The 22929-nt window shown below is 43.3% G+C and overlaps 1 protein-coding gene across 1 annotated transcript in view; it reads right to left on the bottom strand.

Moving 5' to 3' along the window:
* ADAMTS17 (ADAM metallopeptidase with thrombospondin type 1 motif 17) overlaps window positions 1-22929 on the bottom strand; it is a 166718-nt gene that overhangs the window by 72083 nt on the left and 71706 nt on the right. The window contains exons 8-10 of the mRNA XM_088527984.1: window positions 14192-14332; window positions 12774-12924; window positions 1352-1453 (exon numbers count right to left, since the gene is read on the bottom strand). Coding sequence (XP_088384110.1) covers window positions 1352-1453; window positions 12774-12924; window positions 14192-14332 — 394 coding nt within the window. The remainder of the gene's footprint in view (window positions 1-1351; window positions 1454-12773; window positions 12925-14191; window positions 14333-22929) is intronic.

The following is a 22929-nucleotide window of genomic DNA, read 5'->3' as shown; positions in this document are numbered from 1 at the left end:
GCAGAGCTGGGAGGATGTCTCAGAGATTACAACAAGCGTATGCGTAAGGTTTTGGAGATTTAGGATTTCTGTGAGATGGAGGTGGGACGAGGAGAAAGGGAGGAGGTGGAATGTAGAGATTTGTGTCACGCTCATCCAACTCCTGAGGAGAGTCTTACACAAAAAAAAAGGCACAAAACCAAGTCCCTTGCTTTATAATACAGATAATTATGTAAGTGCTAAGATGCAAACCTACACTCTGTGTAGAAACTGAGTTCAAGAATTTATACTATGAAGCAGTATCTTTGTCAGCAGTATTCCCTGTGCGCATAAAATCACTGAGGTATTTTGGCCCTAGCTTGGCTAAAGTCCCAAGCAACCTTTGAGTCCAATAGGCTGCACTGGCTCCTGACCAAGCAGCAAACTTGGCCCACTCTTTTGCTCTATTCAGGATAAAAACCAGTAAGCACTACAAAACAGTCTTATAAAAGAATCCCTGGGACTCCTGTAGATAGAAACACACATATTTTAAACCCTTTTTCCTCAATTTCCCTGCCATGCTTTCCAGGGCCCAGTATTTTTTGGGGAGTCCGGGGAGTTTATCTTCCATTGCAGGCAAAGAGAATATCTCTAATCTCCAACTCCAGCACCAACTTTTTATTTTTTTTTTTACCCTTTCTTCCTTCTGCAACCATGTACCATACAATAAGTATTAGAAACCAAGACTAGTGAGCAGGGGGACTGGCCCTTGTTAAACTGATTCAGTTACTTTGTAGCTTAATGAGTTATGAATCAACTATCCTGGGGAAACGAATCTTGTGTGATTCTTAGCACATTCTCAGGGCTGAGAATATGAGAATATGTTTTCAGCTACCTCTAGCAACTCTACAGTGTTTTAAGTAGCCTTTTGCTGCTCCTCCATCCTCCTGCACTCCCAAAATGTCAGTTTAAATCCTCTCCGTACTCCATATCTCAAACACAGCCAGGCACATCACTTCTGTGGCTTGCACTCCAAAATATCTCTGTCTGGAAAGAGCGCCTGCAGCAAGGAGCAGACGTGACCGAGCTGCTACCTGCCGTGGCCCACGGGCTGCTCAGCCCCTGCACTTGGCCCAGGGAGGAGCAGCCTCTTCCTGCACTGCCTTGACCATAACAACTTGACCACTGAGGTCTCCAGAGGCTACTGGAATACACATCATAGAAAAGCAGAACTACCTAACCGAATCCAGCTGTTAATTGAGCAGTTTATATAATGGAATCGGTATAAAATACGGGTTTATGGCAAATACTGAGTATATGAACATCTTGGAAACATTATTTCACAGACAACGCTGGAAAAAAACAAGCTCACTGCTGCTGAGCATTTGATTACCTTGTCTGCGCCACATTCAGTGCCATCCAGAGGGGGGTCCAACTTGGTTTTACAGGATGTATCTCCTTCCACCAGGCACCAGAGCCCAGCACACATCAAATGCTGCAATCACAAAGCAACAAGGTGCAGTTACTACTTCTGGAGACGTCAGCCACGATTAGGGGGTACATTGCAAAGCTCCAGCAGGCTCTCTCATGTGAATCCAGAGGCATCTGGCTGGTTTGGGAGCAATTATTTTTAAGGAGAGAATGGCATTAAGTGGTGGGACTGGGAATATAAAAGAGATTGATGGATGTCATTGTCAGGACAAAAAAAAAAAAAATCCCCGAACAGAGAGTGCGTTATTTAAACAAATTTATTTTCACAGAGGTAATTCTGGTCCATTAAAAGACACTCATATGGGAGGACGAGCTGGGTGCTTTGGAATCATGCTTGGGTGTCTGAGCTGCTTAATGACTTGTGTTTTTCTAAAGATACTCAAGTAACTAAGCACTGTAAAACACACTCAACCCTGCTGTAACCTCTTTGTAACCACAGTAGCTGAAAACGACCTTTGGGAACAGCAGGTGTTAAGGAAAACCCCAGAAGGGAACAGGATTTCATGGCTGTGTCACGCAGCAGAGCAGGAGCTTGGGGACAAGCTGCAGAGGGCAGCCAGGCAGGGGCAAAGTCGGCAAGTTTTAGTGCAGAGGCAGCTGCTAGAATCCAATGTGCTAGAGAAGGGCAACAGTGAACACGAGGGCAAAGACAGCAAGAGGCACCTCGCTCCCAGCCTGGAATTACGCTCTGGGTATCGTTACCCAGCCCCGCAGCTCTGCTCTGCTCTGCACATTACAGAGATATTATTAATGCTGACCACACTTGCGTGACCTGTCAGATCAATAATGTTTTCAGAATCTGAGAAAAAGAGCTAGGAAAAGGGGCCTTTACATCGTTAACATTTTCCACAGCATCCACCGTGCTTTGCATTCCATGCAAGTGGATGATTTCAATAGAATGCTATAGCTTCGAGGACCAAAAAAAGAAAGAGAAGAGTTACATTTCTTTCCACTATTGTTCACGTTTCCCTGTAATGGTAAAAAGATGAGAAGCTTGACTCTCGTGCCAGCTGGTCTTGTCAAGATTTATTGCACCTCATTAAATAGTTGAGTCAACACACTTCAAACTTACGGTTCTTTCAGGATGTAACGTAAGGGAGTGGGTGCCTGTGTGTTTTGTGTACACGCGTGCTGGTAACCCTACGTAAAATAGAGTTGTACTGCAGAGGCTGCAGACGAGAGAAATCCCAATAGCAAGAGCGAGGATGTAGACCATACCGAAATAAAACGGTTATCACAGCAGTATCTGCATCCTGTTTTATTTCCACTTTTTTTTCCCCTCGAAAGAGGATTTTGCACTATTTAAACCAAAAGAACACTAGAAAAGCTAAGAGCAGATGGCACAATTCAGTAACATCTGTAGCAACCACAACATAAAAAGCTACCACCAAACAACAGCAAATACACCAGGGAAGCCTAAATCAATGAATATCAAGACCTTTTCCCCAACTAAGAGAGCATATGGGAAAACACCAGCTTTTTGACATTTTGACTGAATGACTGTGACTAATTAGTGGTCTACCCACAGCTCTGAAAGCACTTAGGCACCAATTAGCCACAAGGACATCACACACTGTTTTACAGATAGGTACACAGAGGCAGAGGATTTGGCAAGGGAGAAATTTTACAGCAAACTGGAAAATTGATAGTTCCGCACCACAGCTCCCGCGTTCTCAAGACCACTTCTTCCCCGCTGAGCACTCAAATCCGGAAGGACATCCATTACGTTGACCTCAAGTGTTACAGAAAGAACACTCATCTAGGCAGTAAGCCTTTCAAACTGAGAAAGCTGTTTTCCCACAAATGTCCAATGGCGCAGAGAGGACGCCTGCTTTCCGAGAGGCAAAGCTACAGCACCCTTAGATCTGGTTAACTCACTGGGGTCTGAAAGCAGTGGCTGTTCTTTATATAACATTCCACATATGAACAATTAAAAATGAAGGAAGAACAGTTAAAACGTGCTAAAAGCAAGTCACAGACCTGTGACCCACAGGAGGCCCTAGCCACGGTGCAGGAGGTGCTACGTGCAGCTGCAGGATGGCATTAACAGCGGCCTATCAACATGTCACACTTGGTAAATGCTGGTGGCTTCTTTGCCACTCCAACAGTGACTTGGAACGTCCCACTGAGAAGCCAAGGTAGGAATTAACTGGCAATCTGGACTCTCTTCTCACTCCACGCTTGCGGGCAGGGATCTTCCTAAGCAGTATCAGCAGTGCCTACTTCCAGACTATGGTTGGGGATTAAGTAAAATGCAGCTTCCGAGAGGAAGGGTGCAGACAGCCTGGATTGCAGCCTGACAAGGCTTTGGCCCCTCTCTGAACATGCCTACAAAGTTTCAAAGTTAAATGTCATGAGAAGCCTTTGAGCCTGATCTCTTGAATGACCCAGACAGAAATTTTGCTCTGTGTTTCCAGAAGGAAACCCTTTGCTTCTGCTTTCTGTCAGAAAAAACCTCCTGGCTGAAGATGCAATGGAATTCATTCAGAGAAGTAGTTCTAGACGCGAACGAGCGCCGGTGTGAAGGATCTGTGCCCTCCACATGGCCAAAATTTGTTAAGCTTCAGCTTCGAGCCCCTTGACCTTAAGCTGTAAGTAAATTACTCAGGGTTAAATTCTCTGCTTTAATGTAAAACTAGGAGGAAGAAGGGGGTCGGTGGAAACAGAAAGTCGTAAAAATCAAGCGTCTCTTTCGACAATTTTGGTTGCCAACCAGAATTCCTCCATAGCCCACAAGAATGTGGAGGGTGATAAAGTCACAGCCAACGTGCCCAGGTAGGAGCCACGGCCTGGGGGAAGGCGCCGGCAGAGCCAACCTCAGCCAGGGTGGGTCGGAACCAGCACCGCTACAGGGCTCAGCCCAGCCCATGGGGACTGCTGGGTCCAGGATTCACAGACACGAGAGCAGGGGTCTGCAGGAGTGTGCTAAGTGTATACGTGTATTTATACGGATGCGTATGCATAGATATAAAAGATATACACAGAGATAAATAAAGAGAAACATCTCTCTAACACCAACCTTTCAGAAACTTCCCGTCTGTGAGGTATGGAAAACATAGGATTTTTATGGCATCCTTGTGCTGATTCCGAATACTAAATGCAAAGCATATTTCAGGAAACAGTTATAGAAAAATCTGGTAACTGTGTTTCAGCTCTGTGTTCTAGTGCCATACCACTACAAAGCTCCAATGCTCGTTAGTGCAGGCCCTCGTATTTAATGCAGCGTTCAGATACCCCAGCAAAGATTAAACCGGCAGCTTTGGTATTGTACGTTCCCAAGATGTTTTATCATGTTAATAGCTCATTTCAAAGGAGATCATATATCCTCCTCAGCTACACTATAAACCCAAACAAAAACCCCCATTAAAGAGTCCCACGGTTAACCAGTCACAGTGACTGACTTTTTAATAGTTAAATAGCCAACTTTGCTGGGAAATATCAAAGTGAGAAATGGCAGGACTTGAAAGGAGTTGCTTGTATATATGAGTGGCAGTTCAGAGCTCAGACTGATACAGAAGAAGGCATCAAAAGGGCTGCACTGCTGCTAATTGTGAATCCAGCAGCAGCTTTTACAAGGCAGGTCTCTGCCTGCACAGTCTTCCCCACAGCAGCCACAAAGGGGAAACCATCAGCGCCAGCTGGGATTTTCCACTGGTAGATACTTTTCACTGGAAAAATATTGATTAGCTGAAGCTGCTTTGGGGGGAAAACAGTTCATCTTTGGATCAACTCCCACTTGAAAATTTCATTTTTTAAAATTCAAATGCCCATCCTACTGAAATTACACGATCAGAAAATTAGGAAAGCAAATCAAACTGGAATGTCTCTAACAAGGGACAAATTCTAGATTCTCCAACTGCTGCAGAACTGGAAACCTTGTCTGCACAGTGGACAGGGAGCAGTCCAGAGAGGTCCCAAGCTGGAGCGACCTGCCAGGCAGGCGGGAGACACCTCCCATTACGGATACTATAACGGCGCCTATAGGAGAAGGGGCCCTTGCGGTGCCAGGTGCTCTCCCATCCTCAGTGAAAGGGTAACCTAAACACCCGTCTGCGAGCCTCTTCCTGCTACAGGTGGGAAGATGAAGGACAGAAAAGGATTAAATGTCCTGCTCAAAGTCACCTGGGGCACAAGCAGGATCTCTTGTTTCCCTCACTTTAAAAATAAAAAATAAATAAATAAATAAAACCCTGCTCCTGCTGCCTGTTGCCCACTGGAAAGAGCAATTTCTTCCTTCTGGCAGCAGAACTAAACCACCATGAAACCAATTTTTCTGTCAAAATGAAAGGATTAGGAAGAAGGGCTTACAAAGAGTAAACACCCCTAAGGAAGTGGAACAAGAGAACACATAACACAGAGGCCTGCTTATAAATAGACTGGCTGTCAGTGAAACACCTGATCTCTCATTTTGCTATGGTTTTGGCTTCGCATGGAGCTAACTAAGCCAGAACATGCCCCTCTGCAGAATCCTAATTAACACCAATTAAGCACAATACTGTAGTAACACGCAGCTTGCTCCGAACCGTGTGCGCAATGTCCTGAGGGCTCACAGCACGCCTCTGCACACACCACGGTGAGGAAACCCGGGCCCACATTTCCTACCTCGTTGCCTTTGATGTGGGGGTGTAAACACAGACACCCTACAACGGCTCACAGAGGTGAGTGCTGCTCTCTGCTCATGCTGTTAGCTGGAGCTTGTTGCTGTTGAAAACCAGGTGAAAAGAGCTCAAAAGCAGGCTCTAAAAATTCTACAAAATTGGACGTCACTTTTGGAAAAGCCCCGCACACTGCCTGAGACAAGGTAGCTGGGACCCACGTGTGAACCAGCTGCTGATCTCTCCCCAGAGCTGATAATCTAAGAAACAAGCACTGGGTTCAAGAGCAGAAGCATCCGTCCAAATGAAAGAATGACAAGGGCCATCCTGGATTATTCAGGCAATGACCAATACCCACTGATGTCTATAGTTTATTTACAGCACTAGGTCATCATCTTCCCAGCCCGGAAGGTTGGGTCAGCAAAAACCCAGGGGCAGCCAGGGGGTTTCTAGCTCAGGAGAAGAAATCTGTCCATGGTGAAGGCAGGCAAAGAGCTGCTGGCAAGGCCCATCACTCGCATTTAACACTCGATTTGGAACCTACAGCCTAAAATTCTCCTCTTGCACCTTGCAACGTGCACCTAACACTAACTCCAGTGAGGAATAACGTTCCCTCAGTAACTCCCAGCTAACTCCTCAGGCCCTAACACCTGATTTCTAAGAAAGGTATTGAGTGGGGTTTTTTTCTTTTTTTTCTTTTTTTTCTTTTTTTTTTTTAAACAGGAAGCGTTGTCTACTAAAAATATCAAAACCTGGGAAATGAAAGGAATGAAATCACAGATTTCCTGAACATGAGAGATGAGAAGAAAGGGACAGTAAAGATACATACAGATACTTATACGCAGCATTCAGATGGAGTTATGGAGTTATGCTTTTTTTTTTTTTTTTTTTTTTTTCCCTCTCTTGAAGTGTTTTACAGATGGGAAGTTCCCAGAAGGCTGATGGGAGGGTCTGAATGGCCTTCGAGCTTGTTACACACTGTTTTCGGGCTGATACTGAATAGTATTTTGGCTAATTTTGTTAAGTTCAAGCTTCAGCTGGAGATGCCACATCACAAGGCTACACTAATTCTTTCTCCCTCCCATTGTGTCCTAATAAGAAAATGTAGGATTTCCAAACTTGAGTACTTGATTCTTAAAAGGCACACTGTATTATTTTTAAGAGTTTATTATTTTTATACTCTTAAATTTCCACATTGTATTTTCATAATTTTATTTTGGTTCCCTGCTCTCTTTTTATTTTTTTTAAACCACTGCACCAGAATGTGTTTTGACCAACTTCCAAACTGAAACACTTACAAAAATTTCTGAAGCATTCCAATAATTGTAAACTGGGCTGTGCTGCCCAGGCAGGAACTCTGTTCCTCTCTTTCTTTCTCCCTCTATTAAATAAAAACTATTTCCACTGAAAATAAAGAGAAAAAGGTCTTTCTTGCAACACACAGAAGCAGTGAAATAGGACACTTCAGTTTCATATGAAAGAGGCAAAGTGAAAATAGTCTGAATATTGACAAACTACATTAGGAATACTATGAAATATAGCATGACAATTAAGTAAACTGTTACTTTGATTTCTTATAAAGAAAATCTTACGCTTTTATTTTAGAATTGCCAGGCTTCTAGCCTGCAAGTCTCAACAAAACCAAACCCATCCTTTGCCAGATGTATTATTATTATATTTATGAAGAAGCTAAAGTGTGCGTGTGTTCCGTGGAAAACTATGTAGACAAAGTCCCTTGTCATACAACGACAAGAAAATGACAATTAGACCTCTTATTTTCAGGATAAATAGTTCACAATCTAAATATCATGTTCTTGAAAATATTTTCTACATTACTTAATAACAGGGCTTGCTATCATTGTCTCAATCTTGCAAATGACTTTGCAAAGAAAAACCTATTGCAATCAGACAGAGGCTCATTCATTCCCATGCACCGAGTCCAAGAGCCCATTCCACGAGGCTCTTTGCGAGCTTAAGACCACAGAGACCCACAACTGCTTAATATTATTCCTCATCATATCATGAACTACGAAAACTGAAGAAACACATAAAATTCACTTGATTGTTAAAACTTTTGCTCTTCCTTTGCTTTCCTTTTTTTCAATCCTTTTCCATTTCAACCCAGAAGTCTAGGCAGTCTCTTTTGGCTAATGCTCAGCTTTGCCCTCCTGTTCTGTGCTACTGCCTTGTGGCTTGTGGCTCCTGGGGGAGATGTGTGTTTGTTTAAAGACAACTTCTATTTAAGAAAAAAAAAAAAAAAAGGGTGAGGCTAATTCTAAATGTCCTAAATTTTCTCAAAATACAGTGTCATTTCAAAACCCACATTCTCAATTACATCTGAGTTGACAGTGTCCCTTTTTCAGCAAAAACATCTCTTTGTAGCAATACTAATTTCTTTCCACATGCCATTTTTGCCTGAGCCCGGTTTTGACTCAAAACAATACTGAAAGATAATGGTTATGTAAAAACCCGCAAAAATGTGTTAATAATAAATAAGCCAAAAGGCATATAAAACAAAAAGCCAAACATTGGATACAAGAGATAGAAATCACATTTTTTCCATAAAATATAATTTCAGTGCAAAAGCCTCTGTTTATAGGCATGCCAGTCTGAAAAATAAACCCAGTTCCGACTAAACACAGAGCATATTTTCACATGAGGTTGTGAAAAACACATCTGATGTGTTTCTGATGGAGAAGCATCCTATCTGCTCTGTGAGGGAACTCGGGGATAAGCGGTTTGTGTTCCTCCTTCCACAGAGAGCACAGCTAAATAGAGAGGAGAGCAAAGAGTTAAAGCCTCCCCTCTGCAGAGACCTTCCTCAGGTGCTGGTAGAGGCTCTGCTTCCTCTTGCATGGGGTGAAGTGAATTCACAATGCCTGATTCACAGCGCAGCGTGGATCTAAAGAACAGGGGTCAGACAGGTTGAGTTTCCAGCCATTTGCACGGGCCAGTGTGTTGGGGCTCACACGGACCAGAGTCCTCAAAGGCCTTTGTGTTTGGGGGACACTGATAACGCACTGGGAGGGAGGGCTCTGCAGTTTCAAAGCTACATTTCCATTCAGCTTCTCCTGCAAACACAGTATGACTTTGCCCAGGACTTGAGAACAACACAATCATCTATTCAGTTTCTGTTAAAAGCAGCTTCCTCCAAAGGGAAGCCTCCCACGGGACAAGCACGTCTGTGCTGAGCCCTTGCGAGGCCAAAAACTCCCCTGTCACCGAGCGTGGCACCCTGCTACACAAGGTGACCTCGGGGCCCTGCTGTGCAGCCTCCCACCCGAGAACAGGCGGCAGGTCTGGAATGGCAGAGGGGCATTTGTGTGTCCTGCTGGATAACCACCGTTGTTAACCAGAGAACGCAACATTTGCAAGGGGAAAGAATAACGAAAAGCACCATGTGAAAATACTTGCAAGCCATTTGCAAATTACAGGAGAAAACTATGCAAGTCAGATGGTCAGTATTGAACAGTCCCAGGATACTCATTACTAGATGTGAAATCATCTCACTTGAAAACTATCCAACTTCTATTGTCTTGTTTTATTCCTCAGATCAAAACTAGTCCTGAATTCTTCCACGGAGCCATGCAAACATTTATTTTCTTGACAGTGAGCAAGGATTCACCCATCTAATATTCACTTATATTTAATCTAAACCCTGCCACTGGATTTATCTTAAACCAACAAAACTATTAGCAGAGCATGAACCAAAATGCATTTGTATTCTCTCAAGCAGTCTTAGGTAATCTTGGTAATCTTGCCATTTATTATTTGTAAAATATCATAATATAACTTGGGGATTTTCAATAAATGAAAGTTGATTGCTCTTTGCCTGACAAGCTTCCAGCCTAAAATCCTGGTTCTACAGCTCTCCAAAAAGGTGACACACACTGTTAAGAGCTTGTAGAATCAGATCCCAAATTACACATCTCAGAGGTCACCGATTAGAGCAACAACAGGCTATGGCTAAGCTGATTATCATAGAAATAATTAAAAAGATATGTTTATTTGTTTAATTTTAGTATATTAAACTGCAGAGACAGGGTCTAAACAAATTGAAAAGAAATATGCAGGACAACTACAAAACTGAGCAAACCTATTACAATTCTAAAGGTTATTATTTTATACTACTGAATCTGAGTTTTCATTAAAAACAAACATGGAAGAACAATCTGCAATATTTAATCTGAAGCATCCAGATAAAACGGAATATTCATGGCTTAATTACCTAGTAAGAGGAATAAATACTGCCATTCATGACCAGAGTATCTGAAGTTTCTGTCAAAGAAGTTTATATTCCTTTAAAAATCAGTGCCTTGACACCCTTAAGGGAACATCATACTGCACTGAAGGTTGCTGCAGCTTCTTAAAGAAGGTGCAATCTTGGATTCCTCTAATCTTTAACATTTGCTCCACCATCAGATTGTTTGCCATTTTTGAACACAGGACCTCTAGTTTGCCTGATAAGGTTATGGAGCTCAACTATCTCCAGTGAAATGTTGTAACATAGCTCTGTTATTAAATAAAAAAGTAGACAGAGGACAAATGTAATCGTTAAGAAGACTGAGCAGGCTAATTTCCTGAAGTTGATTTCCTTTTTGTAACAAATATTTATTGTCAAATGTTTATTACTTTTGCATTTGGATTTTTTTAATACTTTATTGAATTAAAAATACCACATTACCATTGGCTAAAAGAGGAGACAGCTCTATCTGCCAATAATTTCTACAGTTAATGCCAATGACTTGTGCCAATTTTTTTTTTGGTTCATATTTTTGTAGACAGCTTTGAGACTTACAATACAAGCATTCTGCAGATGAGGCACAAGAAATACAAAGGTGAAAAGAACCAAAACTTTAAAGGTTGAAAAATCAAAGCTTATCATTTTCTGTAAAAAAAATTTACTTTCATTGCCTTCAACCTCCATTTCAGAGTAGCATAACTGGAGACAGATATTAACCTAGATCAATGGCATGTGACATTACTGATATACAGACTTCACGATGTGACTATTAACTCTTAAGCAGACTTAAATAAGTGCTGGCAAATTGTTTTTAGTCTGTTGAAGTCTACAAAGCTTCTCAATAGAAAGGATTCTAAAGACCTTCCAAAATATCTTTTCCTTTGGGAAATACTGAGGGAGTGATGGAGGGAAAGAACAGAGTTTCCCTTGAAGATGTCAAAGAATGGTGAAAACTTCTGGGAGGCCCAGACACCTGCTATCTGTATCTAACAGAAGAGAACAGTGCCTGTTGCTTTGGTATCCTGGCCGGCAACTGCTCTCTGAAGCAACCCCGGACTGTACTACTGGACATGCCATTTCTGCGTGAGAAATGCTGACCACCTACCCGTGAGCTGACATCTTCACTAGGCACTGGCCTATCCAGGAATGGAAAGTTCTTTATTCCAACAGGAAAATGCAGTATCTATTCCAAAGCTGGGTAAGCAGGATGACACCTGCACAGACGAAAGAGCCTGAACCTTCCTGGGTAGACCCTGGGTTCTTTACAGACCTGTATTCTAACACTCTGTAACACCTGGTCATCTGCATTTTCTTCATGGGTCTGGAAAATACATTCTTTTCTTCTTGTTTTCATGTTTTACTTCGTTAGCTTCCAAATCCAAACTAAATAAAACAGCAATGTGAAATTAAGAGCATGTTCCCAGGATTGCATGTGTTCAACAGTTTTAGTCATTTGGCACTTAGAAACCTCAGCTATCAGTGATTAGTATTTTGTTTTAATAGACTGAATATCCCAAGATTCCTTAGAACGGAACTAGGGTTCAAACTGCAAAATAGAAATGCTTATTTAAGGACTGCCAACAACCTGACTATTCTCTGCCTGGTCTATTGAGGACAGAGTACCACCAATTGGTGGCACTTCATATCTTTCTTCTGGATAACTCCCAGTGGTCAGTGGAAGTGAGCCTTTCTCCAATCCCTATTTAAAGCATGACACAGACAAGCTCTGGTCAGAATACAATGATATCTAATTATGCATTAGATTTTAGAAAGCATTTAGGTATCAAAATTTCAGAAGACAAGTTGAACAGCCTAGTCTCAAATGCTACCTAATTATAGAGACACTAAAAATGAGAGTTTACATTTGCCAAAGTACGTGGTACAAGTGGTTAGCACCCAACCTATTGACTAATCATCACATTACTCGGAAGACACACAGGAAGGGACTCAATTCTGCACAAATCTCCAAGTGGCCCAATTAAGGAAAGAGTCATTAGTATTTCCTTGGCAAAGAGTTCAGGTCATCTCCTAACAAGCCTGTAACATCCTGGAAGTGCTGTCTGCTGAGAAGTGCAGACAGTCATTTAGCTGAGTGTGACTCAGGAGTGCCTGAAGCAAGGAGGAGATCTTGGGAGAAGAGATCTTCACCTCAGCTGAACTACCAGGAACACCATCTCCAGCGAGTACTTTGCCACAGCAGTGTCCAGAGGGAACTGTGCCTGAACTGAGACTGACTGTAAACAGGAAAGGTTCGTCCTGGAGACGAACACCATCAATATGGGGCAGGAGAGGGACAGCAGGAATATGTGCTGCTGACGTGAAGGTCAGTGGGAGTGACCTACTGAGTTCACAGCAGCAGTACTAACCAGGTAGAAAATCCTCCTACCTAGTTTTGAGGAAGGTACAAACCCCTTCTCTTCCCAAACACTTGACAGCTTTACTTTCATCTCCTAGCTCATTCCCAGGTGCCCCCGACGCGTTCCTACCTCCATATTCTTGCAGAACGTAGCGTTGGTCCCGAAGAGGATCTGGCACTGTTCATCCGCACTGTAGTGCATTCCCGGCAGCTTGTGAGGGAGCCGCACCGCGTACTGGCTCCGCGGGTCTGTTACCAGCAAACACGTGCTGACCTTGGACCTGCAGAGGGCAAGAATTAAACGTGCCTTTAAGGGAAAGCACCTTTGAACTGGAGTGTTAGATCACTGCTGTAGAGAAGCTGACACTGCGTAAAACCGGTGATTTTCACAGTACCTTTCTGCGACCCCTCTGAACTGCTGAAAGTTATGGATAGAAAGGTCCTTGGGAACTCACCCCTCCACCATCATCCCAGGCCCCAAGGCAGAATCAACTACATTCACATCACTCTGGGTAAACATTTGTGTAACCTACTCCTAAAAATCTGATGGAGACTCTATTTTGCCCCCAAGCAATCTATCCCAATTTCTTCACCAGCTTTACAATAGCTAGAAAGCCTTCTCTCATGTCTCATCTCAATCCTCCTGGCTGAATTTTAAGCCCTTAGTTTCTTTTCTTATCCATTACAGACACAAAGGAAAGATTTTCCTTACGTCTTTACAAAAACCTTTTACAAACTGCAGCATCGCTGTGACATCTCCCCTCTGTCACACTGGGATCAGAATGAGTTCAGACACAACTTCTATTTCAACTTTGTGCCAGTACTGTCACGTTAATTCCCCATTTTCTTCCCTATTTTCCTTCCATCATTCCCCACCTCTAATCTCCGCTGCTGGAAATGCTGAACCCATTTCTAGCAACAGAAGCACTGGTAACTGTGCCAGACACTGTCAGAGTTGCTCTGTAGGTCTAAGACCACAAATACAGAGTTCAGACAATTCTAGTGCTTGCTAAAGCACCTGAGCATAAATAACCAGTGGGACTGAAATCCTTCTTGAATTGTTGAAGGGCATGAACTGAAATATGGATGCAGTGGGAATACAGTTTATAGAATTGTTTAAGACCAGCACTGAGGAGTGAGAAACACATGGAATTAACTCCCAGCAAAATAAAGTTTATATAAAATAAAAAATATTGCTATAGCATAGCACAAAGGTAGCATCATCTTACAATGGAGATGATTTTTAAAGGCTCCTACACACGGACTCCTGTCACTGCAAACAGGGAGAATATTTATTTGTCAAATGAAGGTGCACAGGGATTGTTTTTAAGAAGCTATCAGTATCTTGACAGCTACACGTTAATTCTTCCGCCCCTCTACAAACCTCAGTTTCAAAGGGGCTGCTGTAAAGTAGACAGATTCAGGCTTGCACATCCTAATGACACATGCGCACACAGGGTTTTCTTAGCCAAATTACTTAAGACTTTCACTTGCAAATAGCATCTAAGATTCTTGCCTGGGTTTTTCGGTACTCAGCACAATCCTTACTTTAGGAAGTTTTCAAGGTCATCTCGGCTGCATGAAGACCAGGAAAGGTCACTGGGGTTCCTGCCCTTCACCCATTCTCCAGACATAATATGAGACCTCCCCGCGCAGGATAGATGATCATCATCATGGCTCATTCCCATGCTGTTTGATTAAAATAAAATAAGACAAGACAAGTCATCATGTGGGTTTCTCGTTTCCTTTGCATTTAGCAATGACATTCATATCTCAGCAGTTAACAAAATAGGCTGCACAGATAATACAGAATCATTCACTTGCTGCTCTAAGCACCTGGTCCATGAACAAATTACACTTCCTTTGAACTTCTCTGTTGTCTTAGTTGCATAGTTTAGGTTTTAGTATTCACTTTATTTTTAGATATATATATTCCCCATCTGCAATGGTAATTAATATTTTGCTTCAAGAAGCTGAGAAAAATATCAGCACAGACTTTCTGAAGTATTGTGAGAACAGCCAAGGCTACTACTTCTGTTATCAAAACAGAAGAGCTCGTAAGCATATCTGATGTAGAAATTGTGAATGAACATTCAACATAGAATTACAGATATTTCTATGAAATACATGAAGCCTCTGTGCTTCATATGGACTTCTCCTATCAGGCAATGTAATCAATTGAGGGTTCATGAAAAGTGAACTTGCAGAAGCAATGTAGGTAGCTGAAGAATACGTGCTAGAATATCAAAGGCAGTGCTAGAAAAATCGAAGGATTTGTCCACATCTGTAGTACTGACAATCTCAGATCTAGCTTTGAAGTTGGCCCTTCTTCAAGCAGGTCATTTGGATCAGGTGACCTCCAACGGTCCTTCCAACCTAAATTATCCTGTGACACTGTAACAGCAACACCCACCTTGGAGGCTGAGAAGGAATCAAGTCCTGATTTTTGCAAGCACCAAAAAAAACAAGTGCCAGGGTCAGCAAGAAGCGCATGTGGCCTATCCAGCTAAACAAGCCATCTAAACAAACAGCACCGTGTAGTATAAATACAGACTGTTCAGTGAAAATATCAAAAAGGATTCAAAAGTAGAAAAATATCACTCCAATTTAACCTCCATCCACCAGTCCTGCTGAGGACTCATTTGTGGAATTTCTACTTTTGGGCTGTTAGTACAAATTGCTCTTAAAAGGAACCTCTTTTTCTCTGTGGATGCTACAGCACAGTGAGACTTCTCTGCTGAAGGTTAAGTCTTTTTGCACAGCCCCTATGGTGACAAGGAAGGGATAAATGATACACCCAAGTTTACCTGCTTCAAGCACAAGAGAGCCCCGGAGTTTCCATTCTGCTATCATTAAAAAAAAAAAAAAAAAAAAAAAACACAGGGAATAACAACATTTTGAAGGGTTAACAACCTTCCTTTGATTCCGGCATGAAATGGAAAGTGGCTCTCAAATAAAAGGTGTCTCATTCAGCCAGCATCACTTTCAAGCAAAACAACTGCTGTCACCACTGGGTCGAAGATGGCTACAAAACCTAAAAGCTTGGATTAAACAGCAGCTCTCTAAGTCTCCAGCTGGCTGGGCTGAGCAAGCCAAGAGCAGTCCCTTTAAAAATGGTGTTGGACTGTTTAATACACACAGTTTCTCTGCAAATCAGGGGCTCCTGGATGCTTTCTGACTACACTCCTGGCTTCACTTCTCTCCAGTTTTGGGACTCAGCTATTCAAACCCTAAACACAACATATATTTCCAGTTGCAATGAACCAAAACCTGCTTCAGCAGCTTGATAATTATGGCTTAGTTTAAACCAGCATTTAGGCCATTTTTAGCTTAAAGTGAAGATTAAGTGGTGGTGTCTATTATTTTAGGTTTATCTCCAGGGACATTGTTATTTCTAGCAAAACTACATTTAACCTAAGTTTTAGACTAAGAAGTTCATAGTTATTCTTGTTTTTAAACCTTTGTGGGTTTTGAAGGCAGGAAAAACATTAACATGAAACATATTTTGTTTGATGCATGCAGGAATAATTTAACAGTCTATTAGTAACTCTGACTTCAAAACAGAAAAGAGTGAAATTCTTGCTCTGCTGAAGTGAATGGGAGCTTTGCCATTAACTTCAATGGAACCTGGATTTCACTCCAAATATTTTACCCATGTTGCTTCTATACACAGAGAAAACTCTTCACTTGCTATGAAGAAAGTTCCAGCAGGACTCCTCCAATGCAAATAATCCCATCTAGAGTTCATATTCCTAAAAAGTTAGGAAAGGAAGAGCTAAGGACTGCATAGCAAGGCAGGTAGAGCTTGCTCTAAATCTGCCAGAGGGAACTCTTGTCTGTCAGAGAATCTAGCAAACTCGCAGGGCTGTAGCAATCCCATTCAGTTTTCTATCAGAATCCAACCCGCCTGCCATGTGCAGCCACAGAGCTGAGACCCTGGAAGCCCCTTTGAGTCAAGGCATTTAGGCTACTGGCAGATATGGGGGCTCTTGTGCCTTGGCACTGGACAGGCTCAGGTGCTGACCCCTTCCTCAGTGGCCTCGCAGCCAGTATCTCAGAAACCTCATTTCCCACCAGATAAAAAAAGTGAAAATAGGACATCTTCTCGACTTTCCAATGTGTTTTTGGCTTCTTGATTTTTTTTCCCCACAAAACATTAGCATTTCACATAGAGTTCCCTAAATAAGAAGCGTCTTAGCTTTCTAATTAGCTTTTTAAATTTACTCTTTGTTACACTTGTTGAAAGTGGGGGTTTTTTTGGTTGGCAAAAAATCATGGCCAACAGTTACCAATTGGTACCTTCCTGTCCTTAGCTTTATTTTAAATGTGACCTCATGCAAGACATCTGCCTGGGAGAATCATTGAGGCTAAAATTCATCACTCAGCTTCAATTCTACAGGGGTGTTTGAGACAGATCAGAAGCTCTGTAGAGATTGAGATAAAACCCACATCTCAAGAGTTACTTACTTATTCACAGGTTATGTACTCATTTCTGAAATTCTTTCAACATTTCCATGTGTGGAAACATACAACTTTTCGAATAATTCCTGATTTGTGAACAGGAATCCTTTAAAAAGCTGTAAGCCTAGAGTAATTGTGCCTGAGCTATTTGCATGAAGTAGTAAAGAAGCCAGAAGAGCTCTGCCGATTTATATTAGCTTGGATCTGCCCTCAAGGCACCCAGGCAACCTCCGCGGGCCCTTCGGAGATGGGTTTCTAGCAGAACGAAGCTGGTAACACCTCTGGAGCTGCTTTAATTGGCAGTGCAGAACCGTTCCCATCTACTTTACCTTACAATGACTCGCTTGAGGAAAGGATTAAATGACCTGCAGGACTAAGGCATATCCAAGCACGCTAACAAATTCTTTGCTAAGTTCAAGGGTCCGCAGCCACATCAAAGAGAACGTTTTTTTTCCTAAACACGTAGTAAATGTAACGCCACGCTGGTTCTCTTTGCTAATGAGTAATCCCCCCTCTCTTCTTACTGGAAGTAAATCGGGCACAACATTATGCATTTGCACTGAACAGCAGTGTAAGCACCAATTCAGTACTTAACATTTTCTTTGTAATCCTCTATTCTTACCTGCAATTCAGATTTCACATGGAATTAGAAGCAGTTAAGCAGTCCCTTGAAATACCCTGCCACGGGAAGGAGCTCTACTCTTACATGAGCAGGCCTTGGAATAACAGCTGGTAAGTATAGCTCTTAGATTAGAAGCAGGAAGGTTGGAACAGCTCTACCCTACCCTGCGGACCTGTGCAGCAGCAAACACGTGCCGTATGTCACCTGTGACACCGCAGGGCCACCGCAGCTATTACAGAGGAGCACAACCTCATCTTGCCTTGTGCTGTTAGCACTGCAGTTATTAACTGCACCCTGGGCACAGGCTCCTCCTGAAGACAAGACTGCAACAGCAGGAAGAACCACCTGGGCTGTCAGATGGTCCTTTTCTTTTACTCTCTGTTTATTCAGTGAGCACAACAAGATTCAAACGCCAGCTTCTCTTCTAATACAGGGGTTATCAGGTAAGGACTCTGGGGCGGCACAGGACAGACTGCAGCAGTCTCCTTGTTGCTCCATATACGAGAGGGCAGAAACAAGCTCACTGACTGACCACAGCCACAGCAAGGCTCATCTCATCTGCAGTCACAGGGAGGCAACAACAACCAATCTCTGATGCTCTTCTTCACGGAACAACTCTTTCATGGAGCGCTGCAATGAATAAAGAGTAGTATGCAATGTCTCAAAGCCCTGGCCTCTCTGGAGCCTGAGCTGCTTTCCAGGACACTGCTCTCAGCCAGAGCCTGCACAGTAACCGGACTGGACCAGGACGCCAGAACTGCACTCTGGGCCTCAGCCATCCAACTTCTTGGGGATCCCTTTTAAGCTACATGCAATTTACAGCTGTTTGCTTTCCCACAGCAGTACCAAATAAATGCACTTGCTTTGTTTGCTTCGCTCATTAGCGAAGCTTCTCCTCGAGACAGTTAATGTAACTAAACTGCTCTGTTTACCCTTGCTCCATTTTCCAGTGTTTCCTGTTATTCTTTCCAAGCTTGAGCCAAAGCCCACCAAAGCCCATGGAAAAGCTTCCTTCTGCCTTCAACGCACAGTGCGTTGTACCTCCAAGTTAAGGTCATGTATACAAATATTCATCAGGACTGCTAGGACTCTCAATCAGTCTCCTATTGAAAGCCCCCGATCTGAATTTAAGGATAATGCCAAGGAAACTGATTTACGAGATGCTTTGAATTTTTTCAACAGCTGCAGCTTTGCAGCCGGTAATGACCTACTCGAGAAATCCCCAGGACTGTCACCGCACACTCCCCACTGCAGGGGGGAGATTGTGAAGTGGGAGAAAAGAGAGAAGTTTGGTGAAAAACTTCATCAGGAGCAAGAGAAGGGCTCTTCATCAGGAAGAAAGAAGGTGGCAAGTGAAGAACTATGAGGAAGAGAAGCCTTGAAAAAAAACACCCGCAGAAGTGGAAATCACCATGAACTTTTACAATCCTTCTGTTTCAAATAGGCACTTCAGTTGGCTGCTAATAAGATCTTCTCCGCAGTCTCTCTGCAAGCCAAGCTTTTCCATTCGCCTGCACATAATTCAGGGTGAGCCTGATGCTGCTTCGCTGTAGGCACGAGCAGCGGTCAGACTAGCAAGGCTGCCCAGCTCCAACCCGTAGCTGCTCATCCCACCACTCGCTGCATGACACTAAATTGCTCCCAACACCATGGGCACTAACCTCAAAATTGCCATTTCTGCAAAAGACAACAAAGAAATGCAAACAAGACATGAGGACATATGTGTATCTCCTCTTTCACTTCCGTAGATAGAAAGCCAATGGCAGAGCCTTTGTGGTCCGTAAGGATCAAGTCACAAACTACAGCAACCATGCAAAAGCAAGCTGCTTCCTTGGAGCCTCTTGCCCTGCACACCAACGTAGACTACAAGGAAGGGTCTGCTACAGCAACGCCCCAAATAGGGCCTGGCCCAGAAGAAGACAGTGATCTCAGCGGTGCTACTAAGGTGTTAACATTCACGGTCATTGCCTATGAGCCAGCTCGCCATGGCTCGCCCAGGGATAACCTGGCATTAACCAAGTCAGATTTAAGCATCAGCTTTCTGTCTAAATCCCACTGGAGCAATATAAATGCAAATAAATGGCAGACTAGACAACATATGGAGCGTGAACGGAGGCACAATCTATCCGCCCTGGCATCTTGAGTGTGGGCAGGATCACTGTGCCACACGGAGAGCCCTCTATTTGGAGGCATCGTGCACACCAAAACCACCCCATTACCTGCATGAAGGACACAACTGAGGGGCAAAATTCCTCCCCCTTCCCACTTCCTCATCAGGAATGGCTGAGAAGGGATGGTCCCTCCAGTCTCTGACGAGAGGAAGATGCTGGTATGCAAGGAGGTTACACAGGGTGCATGGCTGCCTGCTGAGAACATTAAGTATGGCCATTAAACTCCAATCGATATAGGTCACTCCGCAGAGAACGTACGTCAACAGTTCTCAGCAGCTACTGACTTGGGCTGGATTCGAACCAGCAACTTAGAGGTGGGAGACAGTGTATCACATAATCAAGCCTGTGAGCCATCCAGTCCCAAATAGAGTTCAATGTTAGGAATTTTTATTAACGTTTGAAATTGAAACTGCATCACTGGAAAAATGCCTACTTCTGAACTGGTTCAGCATGTTTAACATTTCAATATAAAATGCCGATATCTTGCAAGTTATGAGGCTTCCAACCAGTTGAGAATAAAAGCATAACACAGGCAGAAGTGAAATGGGGTTGCTCATTAAACCTGGAATAGCAGCTGCAGTGCAAAACAAGGACAATAAACTTAAAGTGAGTGACCTCGGAAGGTGATGCATCTGCAAAGCAACCAAAGAGAAGCAAGAGAGCCAGAGGGGTCAGAAAGGAGTCCAAGTGAGACTTGGATGGAGGGCAAACTAACAACCGCTAGGGAAACACTCTGGAGTGAGCTGGAGCTGGGGAGGAGGCACTGAAGCAGCTTGTGTAACCTTCTTACAAAAACAGCGGTCACTGGCACTGTTGGCTTAATAGAAAACAGGCTTTTTCACCTTGCACTTTTCAAACATGTAAACACAGTGATTTAAAATATCTTGGTTATTTTTTAAGTTGCCAGGAGGTACTTTGGGGAGAGGTCGGAGAGAAGGTAACCCTGCTTAAAGTATTTTACTGAACTATCTAGGACAAGGAGGTTCAAGTTGGGTTCTTAGCTATTGGATTTTTTCTTTTATCAGGAGAGGGAACACTTAAAGGGAGCCATGACTACTGGACTCTTGTTTTCATAACCAAGTTTATGTCACTCTCCAATAATGAAGTAACCAGACATTTTATATGGTTATCTACTCATTGAACAGCCAAGAAGTCAACAACAGGGAGTGAGAACACATGAACGCCTATGGTGAATAGCAGCGCGGAAAGCTGTGGTTTATTCAGCTGCATGACAGATCCAGCCCTTTATGATATGGTTTTCATTTAAAAAGAATTAGCTCTTTTGCCATGAATCTGGAAGGCAGCAAGTATGAGCTTGTGAGGCCTGGGACAGAGAGCACAGGGGACAGTCACGGCAGGGACAGGCACTGTGGCATTTTACTCATCCCAATCTTTCTTCTAAAAACTTCTGCCCATGGCAAACTAAGACACCTGTAACACAGCTGGCCAAACCCCACTGCCATCTATGTCAGGTCCTTTACCTGGTTTGATGGAAGTTAGACCAGGAGCCTGGAGAACAGGGCAAATGGCCTTAGCACTGTTTCCCTAACAATCATGTCATGTGTCTGCACTGCTGACTCATTCTTCCTAGTGGACGTTTGTTCATGCAGCGCGCTCTCATTGAGGGAGAATCCTTGTCATTTTTGCAGCTGATTCACAGCAGGCAGACAGGGCCCAAGGTATTCCAAGACTTCTTGGCAAGGTGAAGGAAACCAGCTGCAATGTGGCCGAACGCTTACCCTTTCAATAGCCTGTCCCCACCGCATCTGATCTGTGGATGGACTTTTCCCAACACAGCAAGCTTTTCCTGAGAAAGCCTCACAGTGTTTCTGATGAGAATCAGCCGGTCTGGGAAGAGTAAGGATTTACATACCAGGCTTCAGAAAAAAAAGCTCTCTGCCTAATAGAAAGTCCAAGAAAAAGCTGAATGTGTATTTGTACAAATAAAATAACAGGAATCTTCACACTGAAGAGGTAACATTACCTCAAGAAAACACACATCATTTTCATTTTAATGTGAACTCCTTTTTGGAGTCCCAGAACCTATCTAATAAAAATCTCTATTTGGGAGAACTGTCAACCACAGTAGCTCTAGCAGTAAGGAGCAAGACTCAGAAAAACTGTGGGAAGGCAGCACGATGTAAACCTTTATCCCAGTACAGACGGGGCCTTATTCTGCCCTGAATCCTCTGATTCACAAAAGTGCAAAAAGGTACAACCAACTCATGTTTTTTCAGGGACGAGCATGTAACAGATAACACAGTGCCCCTTCTTATTGCATAAGGACTCAGAAAGGGCCACAATGGACCCTTGAGCCACCAGTGAAGAGACACTGGCTACTGGTAACGATCATAGCTGAGCTGTGGTTACCCTGAAACAGGAAGAATGGTTTCTCAGGGACAAAGCATAATATTTAATATTTACACAGAGCTGTTCTCTTGCTCTCTTGCCTTGCAGAAGCCTTAATCCATTCTTCGGACATTAAAAAAAAAAAAGTCTCTCAGTTGCTTCAATCTGTTTTCAGAAAACAGGGAATTGTTGTAGAAGAAGCAACAGAGTGACTATGAATGAAACAAAGCTCAGTGGTGGGCAGGGAAGGACGCTGCTCCTTTCTCCTTCCCGGCGAGCAGAGGCTGCAGCCCCTGTCTGCAGGGAGCAGCGTGGAGCCCCGCCGAGGCGCCCTGCTGCAGGGCAACACGGGGCTGCCTGTGGCGGCTGAGAACGAGGCCCAGAAAACGTGACAGGGATTTTCTCAGAAGATGAAAAGCCATACAAATCTGTACGGTGGGAAAGAGACAAAACCTCCGGGATAGCTGGCTGGGAATGTCCACCCACTAGAGAACCAAGACAAAAGCACGAGCGCAGTAAGAGGAGCTGACTCGTGTGGGTAAAATCCTGTCACCCAAGGTGTGACCAGCTAAGGGGAAGCTCGTGAACACAAACACTTAAATACACCTTTGTAAAACTCTTCCAAATTAATCCCTAGGGTCACACAGAGCTATGATGTGAACTGCAGAGGATCAAACCTGAAG

The sequence above is a fragment of the Tinamus guttatus genome, unplaced genomic scaffold, assembly GCF_059628265.1.
Source record: "Tinamus guttatus ecotype Peru unplaced genomic scaffold, ASM5962826v1 Tinamus_guttatus_pri_ptg000004l, whole genome shotgun sequence".
Classification (NCBI taxonomy): Eukaryota; Metazoa; Chordata; class Aves; order Tinamiformes; family Tinamidae; genus Tinamus; species Tinamus guttatus.
Note: the sequence above shows the minus strand (reverse complement) of the source record. Positions and strands in the feature narration are given on the sequence as shown.